The sequence below is a fragment of the Nanorana parkeri genome, unplaced genomic scaffold (assembly GCF_000935625.1).
Source record: "Nanorana parkeri isolate BGI_ZX_2015 unplaced genomic scaffold, ASM93562v1 scaffold23, whole genome shotgun sequence".
Lineage (NCBI taxonomy): Eukaryota > Metazoa > Chordata > Amphibia > Anura > Dicroglossidae > Nanorana > Nanorana parkeri.
In genome coordinates, this window is record NW_017306291.1 from 3,779,606 (window position 1) to 3,805,348 (window position 25,743).

At 41.9% G+C, this 25,743-nt stretch overlaps 1 protein-coding gene across 1 annotated transcript in view; it reads left to right on the forward strand.

Moving 5' to 3' along the window:
• Window positions 1-19,575, forward strand: part of CFAP69 (cilia and flagella associated protein 69) — a 45,583-nt gene extending 26,008 nt beyond the window's left edge. Inside the window, exons 12-23 of the mRNA XM_018564393.1 lie at window positions 1,532-1,748; window positions 3,745-3,909; window positions 4,727-4,839; window positions 6,494-6,612; window positions 7,523-7,604; window positions 8,746-8,938; window positions 11,695-11,832; window positions 13,384-13,460; window positions 14,036-14,233; window positions 16,168-16,254; window positions 17,230-17,334; window positions 19,429-19,575. Coding sequence (XP_018419895.1) covers window positions 1,532-1,748; window positions 3,745-3,909; window positions 4,727-4,839; window positions 6,494-6,612; window positions 7,523-7,604; window positions 8,746-8,938; window positions 11,695-11,832; window positions 13,384-13,460; window positions 14,036-14,233; window positions 16,168-16,254; window positions 17,230-17,334; window positions 19,429-19,575 — 1,641 coding nt within the window. The remainder of the gene's footprint in view (window positions 1-1,531; window positions 1,749-3,744; window positions 3,910-4,726; window positions 4,840-6,493; window positions 6,613-7,522; window positions 7,605-8,745; window positions 8,939-11,694; window positions 11,833-13,383; window positions 13,461-14,035; window positions 14,234-16,167; window positions 16,255-17,229; window positions 17,335-19,428) is intronic.
• Window positions 19,576-25,743: the final 6,168 nt, after the last annotated feature.

A 25,743-nucleotide genomic window follows, 5' to 3' on the forward strand; every position in this document is an offset into this window, starting at 1 on the left:
GACTTACCGTAAATGATGCCTCTTTATTCGATCATCTTCTTCTTTCCTGTCCTTTTCATCTGTCCCTCCAGCGCTGGTGCGGGCCTCCAATCCAGCGCTGGCTCCTCTGTCCTCCTCTTCTCTGACATCCCACGGGGTCTGTGCAGGTGCATGCTGCTCCATAGACTTACCTTGTGTCTCTCCTCGTCTCCCGGCCGAACATCTGAACTGCGCATGCACCCGCCCCAAGATGCTTTGCATCCTCCCGAGACTCTTCAGATGTTCGGACGGGAGTGCGCGGCGAAGGCACGGGTAAGTTTAAACCTGTTTCAAAAGGTTTTTTTTTCTTCAAGTTTTAGCATATATCTACTGCTTGCTAGCCATAGATATATCCAAAAAAAGTAAGGGTTTAATAACCCTTTAATACAGCTACTTATTCATTTTACATTATTAAATGTACTTTTTTTTAAATGTAGGCAGTGCAGGTACCTGAATTTGGCTTGTTGTAAGTCTCTTCCAGTCCGTGTACAGTAGAGCTAGGCTTGGAGAAGCAGCACAAGGAAACAGTCAGTTGTGATGTGATGTTCTTGTGCTAACAAGGAACATGCTGATAGGAGGAGAGATCAGAATGACAGAGAGATGAGCTCATCCGTCTGCTGCTTTCCCTTTCACTGTCCAGTCACAGGCTGGAGGAGGAACAAGACCTGTAAGTTTTACTTAACTGCAGCAGTCAAAAATCAGGTCTTCTGCCTCACCAGTAGGGCTGTGCTACATAGCTGTTTAAATCCCAGGACAAGATGGATTCCTCCCAAATGTGTTTTTATCTGTGCATTTAGATGCTTGCCCGAAATTCAGCTTCAACTTATATTAAAATCAGAGGTGCACCGTAATGGAAATTTCAGAATCGAAACGAAACCAAAATAAAAAAAATGTCAGACCGAAACCGAAAATGTTTTTTATTTTAATTTTCTCACAAATGTGAAAGCCGCGCCAAGGCACATTTTCTGCAGAAGACGTGTATCCAAACCTCTGTTATTAACCTTAGTGGTGAGACAAGTTTTTTTACATGCCAGCTTGTGAGTGTGCCATGATACCTCAATTATGTACAAACACTCAGCCATCACTGATCGCTGAGTGTTTGCATTGGCTCACAGCGCTCTTCTCCCGCAGCGCTCGGCCGGCCGTCACAGTTTCTTTCCTCCCCGCTGGGACACAGAGCAGCGCCCGGCGGGGAGGAGAGAAATCACAGATGCGCCGCTGTATTGCCAGAAAAATAGCACTTTCGGCATTTAGCCAAAAGTGCAATTTTCGGCCGATATATCGGTGCATCCCTAATTAAAATACCTTAGGGTCAAGTGCTATAAGTCACTGTCTTCGTTTTTGTTTATGCTGGGTGAAATTTGGCTAGAAATAATAAGTGCCCAGGTATAGGTGTCTACACCTTAGACAAATGGCTACATGTTCTTAGCTTGCATCCTGCAGACTCTATAAAGAAATCATTGTGATAATGATGCCACCATATAATGACTGTCTGTCTGTGTCAATCATTTAGTTGCTCTGTGATGGAAAGGTGGTTTTAGCCCTTTTTAACTATGTCAAAGCAAGTGAAAAGCCTGGAGCCCATGACTGGCCTGCTGCCCGTTTTGAAGACTTACAGCTCCATGCCATTGCAACCTTATCAACAATAGCTCCTCTGCTGGTGGAGGAATACATGACCTGCCAAGGAAATACTCGTATCCTTCTCTTCCTAGAATGGTGCACCGGTCAAGGTAATGCCAATATATTACTGCCTCTGTTCTGAATTTGTGCAGTCATATAACAGGATGTGTTCATGATTGGTATATGAAGACTACGAAGCTGTGAAATCATTTTAAAATGCTTTGTCCATGTGGGTGGAGAGTCCTCAGCTCTGCGTAAGGTGTGTCTGGGACTGGGGAAACTGTGTCAGGGCTTCTTGTCCTCATTCCCATAGATGAATAAAGTGGTAGGGAAGGGAAGAATAACATACTGCAGATGCCAACCTTTCAGGAGCAAAGGAACAACATAAAATAAAAACAATTTCCCTTTAAATTTTGTCCATAAAAATTAAAACTGAACTCCGGGAACCAAAAATGTTTACATGCAATTAACCCTTGGAGTGGGGAGGGGGACCACTCCCCACTCCAAAGGTTAATTGCATGTTTTGCCTAGGGGATGATGGATAAGGTAATATTTTAACATTATTCCTGACACCATTTCTCTACTCTGCCCGGTCAGTCGCCACTCTCTGACAACATCCCATAAAATTCAGGACCAGCAGTCTTCATATTACAGGAGGGCACTGAGGACTAGTGATGGGCTCGGGCATGTTCGCAGCTCCACGTGCCGAGCCCGCCAGGAAGCTGACAGCGCCAATCACAGGCACTTCCCAATCTCTGCAGCTGCGGACCAGGATAATGTCTCAGTACCTGTGATTGGCTGCGGCGCTGTCAGCTTCCTGGCAGGCTCGGCACGTGGAGCTGCGAACACGCCTGAGCCCATCACTACTGAAGACCTGCCCACATTCCAGAGCATTGGACAATGGAGGAGAGTGCTGGCTGCAGAGGAAGCGAGGAATAAGGTAAGAATATTATAAGGTAACCCATGCAGTGGGCATTTTCCGTCTCCCCGGAGTTCAGCTTGAACAAATCCTAATATTAAATAACAAATCCTAACCAAAACTAGCTGTAAATAATTATGACCTAGCAACATTAGCCTTAAAGTGTATGTAAACCCTAACAAAGGTCTCTTATTTGCTCCCTTTTGGTCTGTTAAATATACAGGAAGTCCCCGAGTTACAAATATCCGACTTACATACGACCCCTACTTACAGACGGAGACTATTACTGTACAGCAGGAGGTCCCAGGCTGTAGGGAAAGTGTACCGCGCAGCATTTCAGCCGTTGTAATGCTACCGCGCTCGTGCCGACAAGGAGTGCCCACATTTTTGGGTCTGGTTCGTAGTACTGTACGTACATTACAGGAAGTTGGCTCTTGTTAGACGTGCAGACGAGGGGTGCCCGCCTCTTCTTCCGGGCCACTGTGAGGTTTTTACTGCTGTCTGTATCCTCATTAGAAAGATTTAATCTCACTTCCTGCCCTTGAGACAACAGGAAGTGAGAGGAAATCTACCCCTAGGAAGGGAAATTCATGGGAGTTTTCATGGGGAAAAAGGTGTCTTCACTGAAGCTTTATCACCAATCCTTGTTTCCTGTACAACCCAACATTTTCAAAATCCAATTGTCACAGGGACAGAAAGTGAGGTGAAATCGTCTGAACAGGGGCACACACAGCAAAACAAACGTTACAGCAGGTTCCCTATGCTATCCAAAACAAAAAAACGTTTTTGGGCTGGACTAACCCTTAAAAAATTTGCCTGTTCCAACTTACATACAAATTCAACTTAAGAACAAACCTACAGTCCCTATCTTGTTTGTAACCCGGGGACCGCCTGTACCACTGAAAGTGTTTTGTTATTTCTCTTCGATTTATAAAAAAAAATATTTGTTGATCCTGCCAGAAATCTGGTGAAATAGATTATTATGCAATTGTGATTTACAGTATCTGTGTTTGTATATATTTTTATTATGGTGGGGTCTTGCCTTGTATTGAATGTTTGTTGTAGCAGACAGAGCACTGAATAGATATGGACTATATAGGGGCTTATATGCTTACTTAGAAGCCTTTTTAAGTCCTGAAAACTTAACTTTAGTACACCTTACAAAGATTTACATTTCTTTTTTTCAGATGGATTCTCTGGCCAGGGTAATTGTTTCCATGGCACTGGTGGTCGGGGCAACAAGCACGCCCAGATGCGCTACAGCTTGAGACTGCTGAGGGCTATGGTGTCCATAGGGGATGAGACTCTGAATCAGGACCTCTGTGATCAGGGAGCAATTAATCAACTCTTAGGTAAGTCAAAACATTTCCTAATGCGCAGCTCTAATATTGTATCCTGTGAGAAATGTATTTTGTATTGTTTGGGATTAAAGTGGACCTTGCACCTCCCAATGAGAGTTACTGTCCAGGTGACCACTAACTTTATTATGCTGCATAAATATACTTCAAAGTCCAGAAGATCCAGCATTGTCCTCTTCTCTCATTCTCTGACTACAAGTCCCGCACTGCCATTTTTTTTTTTTTACATCATGGAGAGCCTGCTGTCTCTGTGTCGTCTTAAGGAAGAGTCCCAGAGTGGCCCCAAAAAGTTGGCAGTTTTGACCTATGTAACGTTATTTGCAATAAATGATACTTTCTTTGCATTTTTTGAGTGCTGGTGACCTATCTTCACACCTTCTTGTCCCCCTGACACTCCAGGCTGTGTGTGGTCCTTCAGCATCATCATGAAGCAGTTAAATATTTGAGTTCCACATCTGATAATTCCCCTGCACATACATTTTTAGATGCACTATTTTAAAGTTAACCTAGATATTATCATTTCATTGGTTATGTAATTCTGCAGAAATGTATATAAAAATACTCCTCAGATGTATATATTTGATACTGTAAAGAGTAGGCTGTGTTCTTTCACAATCATTGGAATAAGAACAGTGTGTTGCCACTGCAAGCAATCACATTCCAACTTCATTCTCTAACTTTCCATTACCAGTGCAGGTTTGCATTTGATTTGTTGGCAAACAGGCAGTTCTGCTTTCAGACACTTGCATTAGCAACCATGTGTTAACATGGATATACTGTATATGAGAATGACATGTTCTCTTTTTATCAGGGATACTGAAGAAAAGCTCAGCCAGTTCTAGTGATAACTTCATTTTGCTGGAGATGCAGTCTGACATCCTCGTCATTCTGTCCTCACTGTGCGAGAATGATGCACACAGAAAGGTTTGTATTCTATCTGTGGACATTGAGAATCGTAATTCATGTTATAATTTCTCATCTCCTGCAAGACAGACAGGGTTATTCACTAGGGTGAGGAGTTTGGAGAAGGCAGGAGAAGTGAACAATCTAGGACAATAAAGCTGATTTGGAAATATTCTCCAATTTTGTTCACTTTCCAGTTCTGCGATGTTGTCCTAGATTGTTCACTTCTCCGGCCTTCTCCTAACTCTCCACCCTTTTGTGAATAACCCCCTGAGTGTTTGTGCAGTTTAGTCATTGATTTTTTACTTCTTTTTTTTTACTTCCTTTTTTGATTTTTCACTTCCAACCAGACTGACTGTTTGTATGTGTAACACTGAGAGTTCCTATCATTAACTTATATTATTATTTCTCATGTCCTGCAAGACTTAGTGTTTTAAAGTGACACTAAACTCGGGAGTTAAATCTTATAAATGCATTCAAGTACTGTAACTATTGACAAAAATGTATATTATTTGTGTATCACTCGGCTGTAGATCCTCAAATCATCTCTGAATTGGCACTGACACTGTCCTTCCTTCTGGAGGGGGGCTACTTTTGTTCCCCATGTTCCCTGTGAGTGTTGTAAAGTAGCCACCACTCCAAGCTCACCCCGTGATGGACTACAATCTCGATACAAATGAATAAACTAAACATGAGAGTGTAGTCCATCCCGGGAGTGAGCTTGGAGCGGTGACTACTTTACAACACACACAGGGACCATGGGGAACACAAGTAGCCCCCCTCCAGAAGGAAGGACAGTGTCAGCACCAATTCAGACATGATTTGAGGATCTACAGCCGAGTGATACACAAATAAGATACATTTTTGTTTATAATTAAGGTACTTGAATGTATTTTTAGGATTTAACTCCTGAGTTTAGTGTCACTTTAATCTGTGCAAGACTGACAGTTTATATGTGTAATCAGGTGTAATGGATAGTTTTCCAACCATATCCAAATGTCATGTTCTGTCCAGTTTTTTTAAACAACTCAACAAATGTTCAAGAAACAGAATGACGAATGCAACATTCTACGTACTAAAATGATAGCTAAAGATGAATATACAGTAAATGGCAGCTCTCTGTTGAAATTATTTTATTGATTTTTCTTTGTACAATGTTTATATAGAGGGCTGGGCAATAATACTCTACAAGATAACTGCTTATGTTCTAAGCACAAGGGGTCCCTGGTTCGAATCCTGGCCAGGACACTATCTGCAAGGAGTTTGCATGTTCTCCCTATGCTTTTGTTGGTTTCCTCTGGGTACTCCGGTTTCCTCACACACCCCAAAGACATGCTGGAAGGTTAATTGGCTCCTCTCCAAATTGGTCCTCATATGTATGCATGTGAGATAGGGACATTTAGATTGTAAGCTCCTTGAGGACAGGGACTGATGCCTATAATAAATAAATAATATGAAGCAACACGTGCTCACCCTAAGATCGTAGCAGTTGCATAAAATTATTGCAAAATATTTTAGGTTGTTGCTATTGTTTACTTCTGATTATTTCCAAAAGGAGCATTTGTTGGACTTGTCTTGTCCTCTCAAAAATCAGCACATGTATTTACACAGCCTTACTCAGAAGAGGAATATGTTGTCTGGGGTAATTATCTTGTCAAATCTTTCACTTCCATAGGAATTGTTTGGCCCAGAAGGAGTAGATGTACTGATACAGTTCCTAAAGATGGACCCCTCTAAGTTTTCTAGTGGTCTCGGCCACAACAAACTACTTTTCTGCACACTAGATTCTGTTTGGTAAGTGTTGCTTCAACTCCTCTGCAAGGTAAATTGTGTGAAGTAAGTATTGCTCAGACTTGGTTGTGTTTGGTATCACTTAAAAAAGAGATTTAACGTTTATTAGAAAAACATTTGGTTCATTAAAAAGGCAGCATGGTGGCTAGCACCGTTACCTACTAATACTTAAAGTGGAAATGTACCCTTTTGTGTTGGGTGAGCTCTTGCCAACCAACACGTTGGTTACGTGTTTAGATGAAGCACTGAGATCTTGAGGAATGCTGAATTAAGTTTTACGTCCTTGGAAGAACATTATATCAGAATACAGCATTATAGAGCATACAAAGAGAACTTCGTGTATATATCAAAGATAAACATGAACATATAGACTAACATAGACTATCATTGCACTACAGCGCCATCTATAGCTCAAAAGACATAATATATGCTGTTGTATTTCCAACAGCTATAATGTCCAAGTATGCTTGCAAATAATGGCCAACTTACTCTGTAGTGTGTCCTCATCCAGCAATGTGACATCCGCTTTCCTCGTTGCTGCTCCATTGCTGCTGTTGACATCTCCTTGTCTTATGATTTTGTCTTTGGGCAGCCACTGATGATGTAGCTCCTGCACATGTATGCCGGAATTGCACCGTCCCTGTGGCTGTCTCCATATATCTTACAGATGCTGGGAATGTGCTTTATGTCCATTGTTTTACATAGGATTTGTACATTCTTGTACATGTTTGTGGAAGATATCCACACAGAGAAATCATATAAACTTCACCCAGATAGTGTGCTTTGTGGGGATTGAGCCCAAAACAGTAGCACTGCAAACCAAGGTTGCTGAATACATTTGTAATACGCATTCTGATACAAATGGCAGATGTATGTGTTGTATTTTTTATTGTCTTTTCTATTTTTTATTTAGGAGTTGTGTTATAGGATGTTTCTCGTCAGAGGATTACTTTCTTGAAAAAGAAGGCTTGTTTATTATATTGGATTTATTAGCAGTAAGTATGTAAAGTGATCTGATCCAGCCTCTCATGATTATTTAAGCAGACTTATACTCTCAAATGTAATCATAGTAATTTGATATTAACCAAATGTAGTTTTTTACTGACTAAATTGATGTTGTAATCAATACCCGTGAACCGAACTATTAGCAGACCAGGGTGATCATTCTGTCTACTCTTCGCATCAATTCTAGGTTTACTGGCAAAGAGTGAGCAAACATGTCCTTTTTAGCCTCTCTATCCTTGCCTTGTGTGACTTTGAAGTCTGATATCAGTGTGATGATAAAGCTAGCTCATTGACTTGGGTAAGAGGTAGGCAGCACAAGACAGCTGGCCTACAGTGCAGGAGGTAATAATGAGCCTATACTAATATCGGCGCCGATACTCGTACTCGCCCAAATGCTCCGATGCCTAGCACGATACTTCCGGCATCAGGAAGCCGAGCAGCGAGTCATTAGACGCTGCGCGGCTTCCTGATTGGCCAGGAAGCCGGCTCCATGCTCCCCAAGTGAGGAGGGAGCATGGAGTCGGCTTCCCGGCCAATCAGGAAGCCGGGCAGCGTCTAATGACTCGCTTCCCGGCTTCCTGATTGGTCGTTACCTCATGGCGAGGGAGCAAGGAGCCGGCTTCCCAGCCAATCAGGAAGCCGGACGCCGTGTCATTACACAGCGCACGGCTTCCTGATTGGCCAGAAAGCCGTCTCCATGCTTTCTCGTCACATAGTGACGAGAAGCATGGGGACGGCTTCTCTGCTAATCGGGAAGCTGGGTGGCAAGTCTTGACACGCCGCCCGGCTTTCCGGCTAATCAGGAAGCCATGTGGCAAGTCATTACACGCCGCCTGGCTTCCTTAATGTGACTTCCGGTATCGGTATGCCGAATCGGCAAGTACCGTGAAAATAATATCGGTACTCGATACCTAAATACCGCTATCGGCGCATCGATAGTAATAATCCCACCCTGGTTGTAATGAATGTGTACACGCATCTACATACTGTAGTACCATTCATTCCACTCTTTTGTAAATTTAAGTGAAAAGTAGCCAGCCCTCTACCAGGTTTTATTACCCAGAATGTGAATGAGATTTGTGTGTACCAGCCATGCTGTTTCCTCTGATTTCCACTTTTTTCCCCCTAAAGCTTAATCTGAAAAACATGAACAACCTGTTACTTGGGATATTGGTGGAATTCTGTGATAATCCGAAAACTATTCCACATATTTTAACCTGGAGGGGAAAAGATAATGACACGGTCCCAAAACTCCTTGTCCGATTGTGGAAACAAGAAGAGGAGGAGCTGGGAGTAAGGAGAGACCATTTTGGACGTATAATTGGTAAGTACAGATGAATTAGGATTGATAAACTTGGAAGAACTTTCTGTTGCTCATAGCAACCCATCATATGCCAACTATTTAACTATGGATGGCTTGAAAATAATCAATCTGCTGTGGGAAATATTTTTCACTAGGCACCTGGATTTAAATTGGTTTAGTTGTATCTTCTGTAGGACTTTATGTGCTGGAAATTTCCGGACACAATTTTATGCCACAAATGTATTGCATATGTTGCCTAAAATGAATTTACCACACACAAAAATATTACAGTTGCTTAGGGAATTTTAACCTCGGCATAACCCCTAGTACTAACCTGTAAAGGTAACCCTTATCTTCAACCTGATCTGTCAGTCCCTCTTCGCCGAAATGCCTGTAAACTCGCGGCGCAAGGGTTTTCACACTTTTTTTGCGCATTTTGTTGAGGAAGAACAATCTACCAGCTGTAAACACCTCAAAGCACTTTTCAAACGCAGGTAAAATTTACACCTAAGCAACACCTATTCAGCACGTTTTACATGTATCTTTTTATAGCGTTTTTTACGTGTATGTTAAGTCGTGCGTTTTTTGAGCAGATTTTGGCACATTCAAGTCAATTAGCATAACGCGCGTAATACGCTGCGCAAATAATAGCAACACGCGTATTTCAAGCATTTTCTAATGAGTCTATGGGACAAAACGCACACAAATCAGTCCCAAAGTAGCTGATGTAGTATTTTGTGTGACAGGCGTATTTCTGCTTGCGATAAAACGGCATGTGCACTGGGGTCATAGACATAAATGGGATTCCTAGTGTTGAGCTGTTTTACGAGTGACAAACAGCTAAGGTGTGAAGGGGGACTAAATCTCATGAAATTTATATACCCACACTTGTGGCAAAAAAATGATCACGCCATATTATTAAAACTTTGGCGCCCGTTTACAATGTGCCAAATTATCGGGGTTGGAACAAGTGTGCAAAAATTAAATGATCCCTGGTCACTGATAGATATTCAATAAAAAAATGTAGTATTACTGCCATAGGTAAATATTGACACCCCCCATTAAGATGTCCTTTATTCATTTTGGATTCAGACCCCTTCCACTAATATTTATGCCTACAGGTCATAGTTATAAGCATTCACTCTCTAATGCTGTCTAAGGGTCTTGTTAGTCCCTGTTGCCAGACCATCCATTACAACACTTTTCCCAGAAGATTATATGTGCATTTAACTTATTTCATGCTTTTTATTAGAGGTGCACCAAAATAGAAATGTAAAAACCGAAACAAAACCGAAATAGAAAAATTGTCAGGCCGAAACCGATACAGAAAATTTTTTTAGTTTAATTTTTTAAAATATTTTATTCTTATTTCTTTTTTTATAAACTTTTAAAAAATTGTATATTTATTTTTATTCATTTTTTATTAAATATTTTTAGTTTTTCCTTTACTTTTAGGGGCTTCGGAGAAATATTAGGGGTCTAAACAGACTCCTGATATTTCCCTTTTAAAATAGAAAAAGAGATTGAGAATGCAGAGTCCTCAGTCGCTTTTTCTGTATCCCCTGTTATCAATGAACAGGAATCCTCTATGATAACATGAGGACATGGTATGTTTACTATAACCACAATCATGAATGAACAGGAGTGGATATAGATCACTCCCAATCCTTCATAATTGAGGATATAGTAACCATACTCTGTCCTCAATTATGTACAAACACTCAGCAATCACTGACCACTGAGTGTATGTAGCCTGCTCTCCTCTCTGACACGCTGTCACAGGAGGCTGAGCAAGCGGTGCGAGAGGAGAGCCCAGCCTCCTGTGACAGCGCTGTCTCCGCACCCACATAACACTGTGCCGCACTGTGATAGGAGGCTGATCGGTGTGAGAGGAGAGACACCGGCCACTCACAGCGCTCTCCTCACGCAGCGCTCGGCCAGCTGTCACTTTCTCTCCTTCCCGCTGGGACACAGAGCAGCGCCCAGCGGGGAGGAAAGAAATCACGGATGTGCCGATGTATCGGCAGGAAAATGGCACTTTCGGCATTTAGCCAAAAGTGCCATTTTCGGTCGATATTTTTCGGCGGCCGCTATATCGGTACATCCCTACTGTTTATTTACCTGTAAAAGCCTCCTTTTTGTAGTCATCCAAAAGCCCCAACACTGCTGCCTGGTGCCGCCATCTTGGATGTGATGTCAGTAGTCCCAGCCGACTGAGAGTTGTCACTCAGTTGAGACTTTAAAGTTCTCCCCCAACAGCTACATTAAAGGTTATCTAGGAAGGTGAAGTGAGGGGTGGGGGGGCTGAATCAGCACAGACAATAATTAGACACTCCCGCAATAGGGCTATGACATACAAGGAGGGAGAAGCCTGTGCTAGGAGATTGACTCGGACTCTTCCTGGAGTGGTCACTTTTTTTCAACATGTCCACAAGCACATTGAAAGTGAATAAAAAATGTTTACGGGAAGAAAAAAACAATGCAGGTGAATAAAAAAGCAAGCTTTTAAATTACTTGACTTGTCTGTGCTTTGTTTTTTAAGTTGGCGACAGGGTCTCTTTAAGATGATTATGTCTGCTCCTGTAGATGTTCGGAAACAATGCACTGACACATTACTAGCCTGCCACATTACTGCTTGCCACAAAAGGATGCTGCCTGAGATTCAGAACAGTTCAGATTACTGCCTGAGATCTTCTAATGTCTTTGTTGTCAGATTCATACAGGTTATGATACGAATTATGAATTGATGATTTTTATGGATTATTCCTTATTTACAGATGCACAGAGACCCCTGGTTGGGCAGTTCCAAGAAGAGCAGGAAGTCCTACCAATGCCGGCCAACCGCTTTAGTGTTGCAATCATGGAAGTGGCTGAAAATATAAGAGCCAAAATCTATTCAGTCTTTTCCAGGCTAGGTAAGCCTTCATGTGATAGCAGATATTATACTACACTGCCTGTCCAAAGAAAGTCACCGACCTGGATTTATCTAAGCAAATAGTTCAGAGTCTTCCAGGTCTAGGTTCAGCAATGCCATGTGCCCAAAAAATGAGGTGAGCTGCCTACCTGAATATACTGAATGACCATTTTTCCATCAATTGATTTTTCTTCCCTGATGGCACATTGGGCATACTCCATGATGACCATGCCAGGATTCATCGGGCTCAGATTGTGAAAGAGCGGTTCAGGGAGCATGAGACATCATTGTCACACATGGATTGGCCACCACAGAGTCCAGACCTTAACCCCATTGAGAATCCTTGGGTTGTGCCCGAGAAGACTTTACACAGAGGTCCGACTCTCCCATCATCACTACAAGATCTTAGTGACAAATTAATACAACTCTGGATGGAAATAAATGTTGTGACATTGCATAAGCTTATCAAAATGATGTCATGGCGAATGTGTGAATATTTTTTGGACAGGCAGTGTATATAGTGCAGCGTTTCTCAAGGGGGAGTTCCGTAGAACCCTGAGGTTCCTCTAGAGAGGGCAAGGGAATTACTATAGCCTATAGTAGTGTATAGCAGAGTTTCTTAAATTATGGGACAGGACCCGAATTTGGATCTGAATGTGAAGGAAACAGAGCCCAGGTTGTCCAAGTCCGAATGGTATACCAGACTTTAGTTATCAAATCACATACTACCGCAATCTGAGACTACAAACAAGGAGGTTCATATATCACAGAAAGTTTCTTGGGGAGGAAAATGTAATACATTCCCCATCCCATAATGCCACCACCCCATCTCGGCTTTACTAAAGCTTACCTAAATGGTGAAGAGCGACCACAGTATACAACCATTGGTATTGTACTTGTTTGGATTTTCTGACATTTTGGTAATAATTCTATTACCAGTATAGTAACAATTTTATTACTTGGATCCTTCAGTTAAAACTCCTGGTGTGTGATTTTTTTTTCAATATCATAATTAGAATACAAGTATGTGAGGCGCCTTCTTTGTGAAGCACTTTTCTGTGTCTGATCACCAAAGCTGAAAAACAACTAATGCATACTTAAAAGAGAACTATGCTCAGCGCTGGAGGATTGGAGCGGGGAAGAGGGGGAATCCTTGCGGGGAGCTGTGAGTGACAGTCATGGCTCTCTGCAGGGAGATGATCAAGAAGTGAGCGAGCGACGGTATGTGTCCGCACTTCCCGATCTACTGAGCCGACGTGTGACAGTTTCATTGACACAGGTCGGCTGGAACTATGAGGATGAGTGAAAATCACTCACCTCATAGTTCTCCTTTTAAAGAGGTTTTCCATTTAAAGTGACAAGTGAACCCTACCTTGCAGTTGTCCCCATCAGGGTCCTAGAGAGTTTTAACAAGCCACAGTGATCTAAGTCTGCCGAGTCCATTCAGAACGGAGTCATCTACTTTAGATGGAACCCTTACATATTTAGAAGTTGTTTAGCAATGTATTTATTTTACACAATAATCCAATTTAAAAATCGTTTTCTTTTTTAGGCTTTGAAAACTTGCCTGGCTTATCTGCACTGGATTATGTCACTCTCAGTGTAATAAGCAGATATCTTGATTTTAAAGTAAGTGGCAGTATGTATATAATACCTTCCCTTATTCCCCCCCAGACACCCACACCCTAATCAAATAAAATGTTTCAAACAAATACTTGATTTTCAAAAATATACATTTTTTGAGGTATATTTATCAATCAAAATTGGTAAACTAAACATGAGATTGTATACCGGTATGAGTGCATCCCTAATCATTTTCCTCTTTTTTTTTTTATTTAGTTTTTTTAATAGTATGAAGTATCACTCAATACTCAATATTATCTATCAATATATCATTTAATATACATTTACCATCTATAGGAATGTATTTCTTCAGTGGCGTCACGCTGGGGGTGCGACCCGCACCTGGGTGACACCATTGGAGGGATGACACCAAAATGAATCATTTTGGTGTCACTCCCCTCTGAAAAGTCGGGCGCTCGGTCATGGACAGTATCAGGAGAGGAGGGGACCTGGCGGCATACCTTATCCCGCTGGGTGACTGTCCCCTCCTCTCTCTGCCGGCGTCCACCACCAAGATGGCCGCCGGCAGGTATCAGAATACTAAAATAGTAGAAAGGCATCATGGCACACTCACAAACCAGCATGTACAACAACTTGTCTCAATCATAGCCGAACTGACAGCAGAAAACATCCAGCCGGTAACCTCCGATTATGAAGCTCTGGAGGTCATTGAAAAGTCTGCAGAAAACATCAGTAAACTTGTTGCTTCTCACCAGACAGAGATGATTGAAAATCACAAACAAATGGAGCTCCAGGAAGAACAGCAAAAATATGCAGATGTAAGGCCACAGTCTTGTCTATTGTATAATGTATTTCTATTCAGTGTGTATGTTGGGGGTATTAGTACATTTATTTACTGAAAGTAGTCTTTGATGTGACTCATTTTGTACACATTTTCTTTTCCTTTTATGTAACATACAGAGATTTGTAGATTACCCATTAGAGATTGATTACCTGCACTATATAGCCACATGTTTGAGCATCACACCTATATGATCTAGTTGGACATCCCATTCCAAAACCACGGGCATTAGTGTGGAGTTGGCCCCTTTTTTGAACCCATTACAGCCTCTGCTCTTCTGGGAAGGCTTTTCACAACATTTGTGTGTCTGTGTCTATTTAGGCAATTTGTAAGATCAGGTACTGAATGAGAAGACCTGGTTTGCAGTAGATGTTCCACTTGTCTGTGTCCTGTCCCAGACACACAACAGGTAGTAAATATCTCCAAAAAACAGGAACACCACCTCTAAAGCTGACCGCACACTATGCAAATTGCAGCCAGTTCTCCCACCAGTGTTCTATCAACGATTGTGACTGGGTTTGAATATGTGACCGGTGACGTGGTCACACATTTTAACGTAATGCCGCCGAGTTTTTCGGCGGTGGAATATGCGACCGGCAATAAGTGAAGAAGAATTCCAACGCTTTCTCAGCTGTTCCAGGGCAGATCGGCATCGCAGATGTGACTGCGATCTCACATTCCACAGAGTCAGATAGAAGTGACATTTCAGGACCGATCAGCTGTTCCAGGACAGATCGGCATCGCAGATGGTATGTGCAGGAGAACCGATCTGCCCTGGAACAGCTGATCGGTCCTGAAATGTCACTTCTATCTGACTCTGTGGAATGTGAGATCGCAGTCACATCTGCGATGCCGATCTGCCCTGGAACAGCTGAGAAAGCGTTGGAATTCTTCACCTTTTGCCGGTCACATATTCCACTGCTGAAAAACTCGGCGGGATTACTTTAAAATGTGTGATCTTGTGACCGGTCACACATTCCACTGCCGAAAAACTGGGCGGGATTACGTTAAAATGTGTGACCACGTCACCAGTCACACATTCTAACGCAGTCACAAACTTTGATAGAACACTGGCATCCTCCGATCAGCAGAAAATCTTCAGCCGAACAAAGTTTGCAGTCAATCAGCCGCACCCTCTGTTCAGGTATTCTGACAGGAGCTGCCGGAATACAATGAAAGCAGCGGTGGATTCCTCCATCAACGCACGTGAGTGTTGATGGAGGTATCTGTTATATTTACTTTATTCAGCCCGCAGGTTGAATAAAGAAAATATAAAGTGTATGGCCAGCTTTATACCGTTGTCAACAGAGGAGGGGATGTCCCCTCACGTTTCTGTTCCTGTTACAACTCTAAAATTGTGACTTTCCCATCACTTTCTGTACCCAAGGCAATGGACAGGACAGATAAAGAGGGCGAACCTCCTCAGTGAGACATCAGTAACACCATGCAGGGGGTTTAACACTTCCACATCATGTGCAAAACCTAAAGTCCATTCGACCCCCAGTGTACATCGGCTAAATACATTCCAGAGGCATCAACACAAAAGGTGTTCATTGTCCTGCAGCCCGTAGTCAGTCTGAAACAGCCACAGCCTAAGTAGTAAAGCCTGTCCCCTGTCAGCAGCTGCAGAGTGTGACCCTTGTCCTCTGTGAGCAATGATAAATAGATGAAAGGCCGCACCTCTCCTTCCTTATGTCCCAGATGAAAATTGCAAATTACATCACAGGCCTCAAATACAGACAAAAGGATATTTAAGGTTCATGGCCAGTCCCGTGCTGTGCATTTTCCATCATGCAATGCCCAGGCCTCTCCCAGTGAACGACTAGTTGATATAAATTTTGTCCCAAGAAGAACTGAAGAGCGAGTCATTCATCTCCACTAATCACATCTTTTTGGGATTTCTTATTGCAGATTAAAGCGAGCCACAAACAGAGCGAAATAGTCATGAAAACATGGGATAAATTCCTGGCCAGGACATCCAATTATGAGGTCCTAAAGGTGATGTATTTCATTGTGTTCCTGCATCTGTCACAGAACCAGGATTGGATAATAAGAATAATAGGAATAATAAAGTAGAATGTGGGGTTTTAGTATGTGGTAGCAGGAGCCGAAATTACATGAACATCTGAACCCCTCTGCTCTGAATGTACAACCCATGCGGATTTTCATTTAGCAGCTAGTACTGGGCTTTCGTTTTAGAAAGCCTAGATACGGTTTGAAATATGTATGTGTAAAAAAAACATGTGATACAAATAATGGTGCAAAACATCAAATACATCAAACTTAAAGGTAAAAGTGCCAATTGCGAATAGAGTGAAGAAGGGGTAGACTGTCTGTCAAGTTTTTTTGTTGTCTGTGTCACTGATGAGATTCACCCTTCTGTTTGTTCTGGGTAACATTGTCCCCATTACCACTGTCATTTGTACTGGTTACCATTGTCATTTGTACTGGTTACCATTGTCACCATTACCATTGTCATTTGTACTGATTCCCATTGTTGCCATTACCATTGACATTTGTAATAGTTACCATTGTCACCATTGCCATTGTCATTTGTACTGGTTACCACTGTCACCATTGCCATTGTCATTTGTACTGGTTACCACTGTCACCATTGCCATTTGTACTGGTTACCATTGTCACCATTACCATTGTCATTTGTACTGGTTGCCATTTTTTCTCAACTCTGTAGAAAGTTTCTTCCAATGGGGATAAATGTTCCTCTTTGAGTGATTTCCTCTCATTTCTTAGCATCTCCAGGATAGAAAGTGAAGGAAAATCTTCAGAAAACAGTACACAGACAAAAGCAAAAAAAAAAAACCCCAATAGGGATTTTAAGCCTTTCCTACTCTTGCCAAAACAAATAAGTTACCTGTGCTTCCACGTTGAAGTACTGTGGCTGAAACATGTGAAATACTTCTATCACTTCTTTAGAGTTTTATCAGCACCAATATGTTTTTATTTTTGCTTTAGAAAGCAAAACGGCATCAGGAAAAATCCATTGAATCTTCGAGACCGAAAGCAAGACCAGACAATTCAACCTTCCACTCTACACAAGTCTCAAAGCTCAATACTACGGTATGTGATAAAGAGCCGCCTAAAAACCATTGTCCAGTTCTGACATTCATGACTGCCCGTGTTATCACAGCGTGGTTTTGGATTTGGATAATGACCATGGCGGGAGTCAGACTTTACCAGGCCGCGCTGCTAACCTGCCCACCACGCTGTCTTAATAATCACTTTGTTATAACATTTATTGCTAAAGTGTCACCCTATTCCCCAGTCAGGAACAATGCAGAATGTGCTACATGGTGAGGATGAACTTGGACTTCAGTGCAGTGGAAAATGATATAGAGAAATATTTGCCGCATCTTTTTCCTTTGGGTCATACACTGTTGGTCATCGTAGTTGTAAAGCACATTCACTTCATGTATGTTCACTGGAATAGGTCACATTTGAATTTACCATTTGTCAATAAGAATCCAAGGTCTCAGTAACATTCACTGGGGGGAATTTATCAAAACTAGAGCAGACAGAATCTGGAGCAGTTGCCCATCAGGAAACCAATCAGCATCTCTCTTCAGTTTGCTCAGGTAAGATTTGAAAATAAGATAGAGAAGCTGCTTGCAGTGCAAACCTGCTCCAGATTTTGTCTGCTCCAATTTTGATGAATTCCCCCTCACTATATTTAAAATGTGGCTACAGCCACCAGCCTTGTTAAGTGTGATCCTACCCAGAATCGGACATGTCATGAATGAACTGAGAGCAGCTCACCTGGAGAAATCATTGTAGATCATGTCCCATGCAATGGTCTGACAGGGTGTTGTTCATAACTTCCTAAAAACATCACAGCACCCTGTCTCAGTACTCCCCCCTAAGAGCCGTCAGCATTGATGGAAGGAGTAGGTTGGCTCGTAGAAGGAGTTATGTAAATATTAAAAAGCTTTCATGGGTGGTTGTCAGTCTGGAGGAGTGGGCATTCCTAGACAGGCTACATTTGCATGCAGGCTGCCCTAGGTAATGGCCACATGGGATGCTGAACCTCCATGAATCCAATGAATGAAAGGGACGGCCAGGAATAATAGGGCAGGAAACTTGAATTGCAAGTGTGTTGCGCTCGGTCTAAGTGAGCAAATCAACCTTCTAGGTGTATAAATCAATCATGAATTTAATCTGTGTGCCAATCAACCAATACTTGGGTATGTGTATAGTTTGTGTGGTGAAAGTACAAGTGTTCAATCAATCGAAACAAAATTATATTCGACGTGATGGACCATAAAATATTTAGACCTGCTCGGTCCGTGAAATAATCCAAACGTTGACTTAATCCATAAATACTTAATGAATCAACATCAAAAATTATTGGCAATAACTGTGAAAAGTTGAATTAACTTATTATGGGCGTGTTTCAGCCGTGATATTATTTTTCACGGTAAAAAATAATATCACGGCTGAAACACGCCCATAATAAGGTAATTCAACTTTTCACAATTATTGCCAATAATTTTTGATGTTGATTCATTAAGATACACATACACATAGAAGGTTGATTTGCTCACTTAGACCGAGCGCAACACACTTGCAATTCAATATTTATCCAATACACAGTGTTGCGGCTGGTCTATTTAGATAGTTAGACACAAAATCCAGGCGCAGTGTTTCCTGTTTTATAGGGCAGGAAACTTGCTGGGAGAGTGTTCATTTCAGTGGGTGGTCGTGAATGGGGTTAAGTAATGATATCTATATACAGTGCAGCCAGATTACCAGGCAAATTAGGTTTTTCTAGACCAGGGGTAGGCAACCTCGGCTCTCCAGCTGTGCTGAAACTACAAATCCCATAAGGCATTGCAAGCCACAGGCATGACTCCCAGAGGCAGAGGCATGATGGGATTTGTAGTTTCAGCACACCTGGAGAGCCAAGGTTGCATACCCCTGTTCTAGACCTACTCTGCTGCTAATCGGTCCATGTATGAGATGGTAGATGTAGTCATACATTATACTGCATTATGCAGTGATCCAATATCGTATTTATTGTTCCTCTCGCTGATCAGTCTGATGCGGCCAACCCTGTACATGGCCTGAAGGTTGAGCCAACCAAAGTCTGACCTGTGTTGAGTTAATTTGCTTTCACTCCAATATGTGTTGTCCCAATTGTTGCATATTGTTTTGCAGGTTGCTTTTGGCCGTCACGTGACTGTAGAAAGCACACCGTCTAAGCTCACCGGTGGTCCCTTGGCTGATACAGACCTCGCCCTCCTGCGCGCCCCAATCCGGGGAGGAGCTCTGCAGAAGACCAGATCTGTCAAACTGCTGAACTAAACCAACTAGTCGTTGCTTCCAGGGTAGTCTCTGTGTAGAACTATCTTCATGTATATTCTTCATCCAAGAACATTTCCACATGAAATAGAAGTTCTCACAATACATGAATATACGCAGTGTCATTTTATCTCTTAGTTGTAGACAGTGACAAGAATCTACAAAACTGTCTGATCATCTTTCCTTGTAATTTATTGCATCTGAAACCAACTTTACTGAGTGACATCCTAGCAGTGTATATAGTAGGGCTGCAGCTAACGATTATTTTCAAAATCGATTAGTTAGCCGATTATTAAGTTTGATTAATTGGTTAATCGGATTTAAAAAAATGGCTCCAGTGATGGGACTACTAGTTTGTATTGAGATTGTAGTCCATCACGGGAGCAAGCTTGGAGCGGTGGAAGTGAAAAAAGTGTGGTGTGCAATATAGTACATTATACAGCGGTGCAATGCAGAATACCACCAGCTATAGAGAAATACAACAAATCGCAGCAATAGTACATTATACTATAATGTACTATTGCTGGGATTTGTAGTCCTCTATAGCTGCTGGTATTATGCATTGCGCTGTATAATGATTATACGGCACAGTGCAGAATACCACCAGCTATAGAGGACTACAAATCCCAGCAATAGTACATTATACATACAGTGTATAATGTATTGCCTGGATTTGTATTCCTCTATAGCTGATGGTATAATATACAGCACAATGTACCATCAGTTGTAGAGGAACACAAATCCAGGCAATAGTACATTATAGGCAGTCTCCCTGAGATTATGGCCCTGTCTGTTGGCAGCTTCCCCCCATGTCTGCTCTTCCTTCTTCATTGTGCCGATCCTGGATGGGCGGGCAGCGACGAGTCCATATGGCGGGGAGGAGAAGTGGCGTGAGGCGGGGAGGAGACGTGTCGTGCGGCGGAGAGAAGTAGCGTGCAGGGAGGCGCAAGCAGGCCAACTAATCGAAAGTCAACTGATCGATGATGGAAAACGTTGACAACGTTTTCCATCATCAATTATAATCGACTTAGTCGATTAGTTGTTGCAGCTCTAGTATATAGGCGCTATGGAAGTCCTTAAAGTGGAACTACTTTTTAGAAAGAGTGGAGAAAGGTTGAGAGGTTTCATTGAGAGATTTTTTGCATTTGTCACCAGTAAATACAGTATATTTGTGAAGGTTTTCATTTATCCAGGTCATGGTATAGCTAGCAGTAGTTAGTTACTGCTGGTGGCTAACTACTACTAGCTGGACTAGACTGGGCTGGTCCATTCACTTCTTGTTCCAGAGACATGCCAGGAAAAGAGGGCAAATCTCACTGGAGCAAGAATTCCCACCATTGGCAGCTGTCATTGGAACAGGAAACCCCCCTGTTCCAGTGACAACTGTCAATGGTGGGAATTCTTCTTGCTCTGGGGAGATTTGCCCTCTTTTCCTGTCATGTCTTTGGAACAAGAAGTGAAGGGATATCTCCCTATGGAGAAACAGACAGTTCTGACAGAGGTTGTGATATTTTCCACCTCTGTCAAAAAAAAAAGGTTTTGGTTAGGCCTACTCTAAAATTAAATTTTAATAAAATGCAATTAGCTGAACGTTCTGTAAAAAGCTGAAGAAAAACAATGAAAGGGAACATCAACTATATTTATACGATTAATGGAGATATTTTTTTCCTGCATTATTGGGTTTCCTTATTGTGTGTAGTTTTAACGGATTCCCTCTTGAAACTTTTAAAATTCACACTTTAAAAGTCACACTGCCTACAGTTTACAGGTATACAGTATACTTATACTAATAAGTATTGTAAATGACGCCACTACCGCCGTTATACTTCCCTATATGTTTGAGGGCAACCAGCTTAAAAGAGAACCATGGAGTAAGTGTTTTTCCTCATAATTCTCTTTAGGGTCACGGGAGGACATATATTAACTTCATCCGGTGATCCAAAGCTTAGTATATTGCCCGCAAAATACTGACAGTGCCGCAGCCGGGACAGATCCCGACAATACTATCAAGATCCACCCAGCTGAATGAGTGACAGCTGGCTCTGCCTATCTAGAGGCAGAGCCAACTGTGCCGGCCCCCTCCACCGTCTGTTCCTCCAATCATCTCTGGAGGATCGTGGGGGGAAACCCTGCTGTGAGCGGTGACTTAAGGTCACCGCTCGCTTCAGGGAGACGATCGGGAAGTGAGCGGATCGGCGGCATGTTTCTGCTCACTTCCCGATCGATAGAGCCGACCTGTGATAGCTTCTTTGTCACAGGTCGGCTCTAACTATGAGGATGAGTAGAAATCACCTCATAGTTCTCCTTTAAGTAGAACTGTATCTTTTCTGCCTTTAGCAGCAGAAAAACCTCACTTATCATGATATTGTCTCCCGCATACCAGCAATAAATCAACATTGTATATCAAATGGCTGGTTCACAGGTCTGGGAGGTCCTAGCTGAGCGCACAGTTGGTTTTAAATGAGATCAGATGATTTTTTTAAATATATATTCTAACTGTCCCCTTACAATATCCATAGGATCCACAAAATGGCTTGGCTCCATTCAGCCTTTTCATTTACCTACAAACCATGGCAGCTTATACTAATATAATACATGGGTGGAGTGGACAGTTGTGTGGCAAAGAGTTGCTTTGTTCAGTAAAGACTTCACAGTCCTAGGTAAGTCAATGTGACCTGAGACAATGTATCAGTAGAAGGAAGAGCCCATGTGGGGAACCTGCACAGTGTTTTAACTTAGAAGCTTTGTAAATCCCAGCATGCTCTGCAGGTTTAACATTATATTTGGAGGAGCCACAATAGCAGAATATGATGTGCACCCTTTCCTTTGTCAACTATAACACTGCACATTCATTCAAGAGTGTGGCATGAAAGACATGGAATTCCAGGCAATATTCCACAGATTTAGCAGTATAGTATTTCCTTTATCTAGTATGGATCTCCGATTGTCTTCTGCACATTACAAATATATATATTTACACCCTCTGATTTCACAGATTCATATTTAATATTCATTTTAGTTATCTCCTCCAGATATTCAATAAAATAAGTCATTGCACTGACCCCTTGGTCCATACGTCTACCTGAAGCTGATCATGTGAATAAAGTTATCCTACACAAGTACCGCTCAGGCCAAGACTAAAAGTGTGCGGAATGGTGTGTGGAAGATTTAGGCCTTCTATAAATGTTTTATTGCGGTCTGTTTCTCCACTATGGAGATTCGCCCAGCATTTGACCACTGGGGACCATTGTCACCACTATAGAAAGTAATGGGAAAATCCATAAATTCAAAGTTGTCACCGGAGCAAGAGGTGAGGCTTAGAGGCAAAGCTTTTTTTACATTTAAATCGAGTGGTGAGGGAGAAGACCATGAACGGAATGATCAGCAGTGTGTGATTGCTCAGTTCTCAAGCTATAGAGCCAGCTGGTGACAGCTGCAGTGTCACACATCGGCTCTAACTATGGGGATGAGTGTATTTCACTCTCCCCCTTAATTCTCCTTTAATTATTCAATGGGAACAAATGTTCTGGTAACAACTGTCTAAGGATTTATAACCCTCCCTTACTCTATCCACAACTAAAAACAAACAATTGGGGGGTCCAGTTCTACTTTTAACTACAAGAGAAAGACCTGAAAATGCTAGTCGTCTGGCCAGTATGCTGATCCACTAGCATCTTCAGAAAATGGGTGAGAATGGCAGCAAGGGTGTTTAATGTCGGGCTCTCTTTAAAAAAAAAAAAAGAATAATGTACTAAGCACACAATGTCTGCAGTTCTTCAATACCAAAAATATGTATCATCTTTATTTCATTCAGATATATAAATAAATGACATCATGATAAAATACTGCATGCGTTTAATGTGCCATTAGCCGTCTCAGACCTATACCCAGAGCCGCCTTCATAGAATTTCATGACGCGTTTGGTTAGATGTAAGTGGGCAATCGGCGATCTTACCTGAGAATAATCTGACAGACATTAGAAAGAAGGCAACCTTGGTTTTAGAAATACATATTCGGAGATCGCCATGAAAGAGTCTTCCCAGGCGCACAATAGTGTCAACTCACTAAAGCATAATGTGTGCAGTATTTTCATCACTGAGCGTTATTCATTCAGTTTTAAAGGGTAAGGTCACTTCAATTAAAGTTCACTATCCCCCAAGCCCTCCTGACCTATTCTATTATACCCTATCTCAGCTGTCTACATACCTCAGATAGACTGCTCCGGCCTGTCCTGATCAGCAGCTTTGTTCACATCTTCTGGCCTCACTGTTGGCCATTCTGGCTCAGAGAGGAGAAGATGGCCCCATGCAAATCTGAGAGCTCACCATACAGGCAAAGCCAAGGTTGAAGAGGACTGCAGTTAAAGGTTGTAAATAGGGACATAGCTCAGAGAAGACCATGGCTGTCCTCCTCAGGTAAGCAAGTACAATTTGGGGCTGGGGGTTCATACTATAGAGTAGGTCATTAGGGCTTTTTTGTTTCAATTCTTTATTGCATGGATCAGCTGAATATACCCACACACAAATTTTTTTATTGATTTCTATAGTATATTAAATGTAAAAGTCAAACTATTACATAGGTCATCACTTCTTTAACATAGGTTGAACTGGATGAACCTTGGTCTTTATTCAACCTCGCATACTATGTTACTATGTTAAAAAACCATTAGGTTCAGGCCTTGTGTTTTAGAGGTGCTCCCATTTATTTCTAAAGGGCCCCTAACATATATGTATGCATCAAACAACCCACCTGACCCTTTAATGCTCCACAAGGCATGCATATGTAGAAAAAAAGAAAAGGTCAGGTATGTTTTTTGGGTGCATGGATGATCGTTGAAGACTGATAAGAAATAAATGGGCACTGTTACCACAAGGTACATCAACGCGTATAATAACACGGGCGTAGGTGTAAAGAGCCGTTTCATGAAAATAGAACTGCACACCTGAGCGAAATGTATGTGAATTAACTATATTGTACGTAGATTCAGAGCTTCAGATATACAAAATGACCTCTAAAATGATGTGTTCCAAGAGTTGGCATCAGGAATCAAAACCAGGGTTTGATGAATCTGACACCTGTGGGACAATACAGAAAGAATAATACGTATTAAAAACAGATTTATATTATATTCATTAAATACATTTTATGGTCGAAAGAATGTGAATCTTTGCCCGTCACAACTACATGAGCTTGGTGGACATCCAATCCAAAAACCATGGCCTTTTCCCCCCTCCCCCCTCTTACGGCTATAACAGCCTTCACCTTTCTGGGAAGGCTTTCCACCACATGTTGGAATGTCTGTGGGAATTTGTGCTTAATAAGCCAAAAGAGCTCTTGCGAGGTCAGGTACTGATGCTGGAAGTGAAGACCTGGCTTGCAATCAGCATTCTAATTCATCCCAAAGGTGTTCTGTGGGGTTGAGGTCAGATTTCTGTACAGGCCATTTGAGTTCTTCAACACCCAACCTACTAAAACACATCTTTATGGAGCTGGCTTTGTGAACGGGAGCAGAAAAAAAACCTTCCCAAAAAATCTGCCACAAGGTTGGAAGCCCACAGTTGTTTACAATGCCTTTGTATGCTTTACTGTACCCTTCACTGAAGTCACTTATCTGGAGGGGTGTCCACATACCTCTGGCTTTATACTGTACTTCTCAACACTCAAAAAATTAAAGCTAGGTGAAAAAAAAACACATTTGATCACCCATTGCTTGATGTATAATGTAATAACATTGATAGTAATGTTAAAAAATAAGCCTGGACTCCTTCAAAGTCAATCTAGTCTAAGCTCGACTATAGACTGAAAGATGTGTGACTAATAGGAATAGGTCGTCTGCCAGCCACAGAATAAGTCACGCCATGGCTCTAATATTTTCTGATGCAGTGACCTGGAACAAGTTTGTAGATCAGCCGATCTGGCTTAAAGTGCATCTCTAGCCCATTTTTTCTGACTTCCTGGCAATGTTCCTCCATGTCTCCATGCCCTCCTTACCATCTTGTATTGTATTGTAACTGTAATGTCTTCCTTATATTGTAAAGCGCTGTGCAAACTGTTGGCGCTATATAAATCCTGTATAATAATAATAATAATAATGTCTCAGGTATAGAAAATGAAGGTAAATCTCCCCAATGAGACACAGAGAGGAAAGAAAATAAACTGACAGGGGTTGTA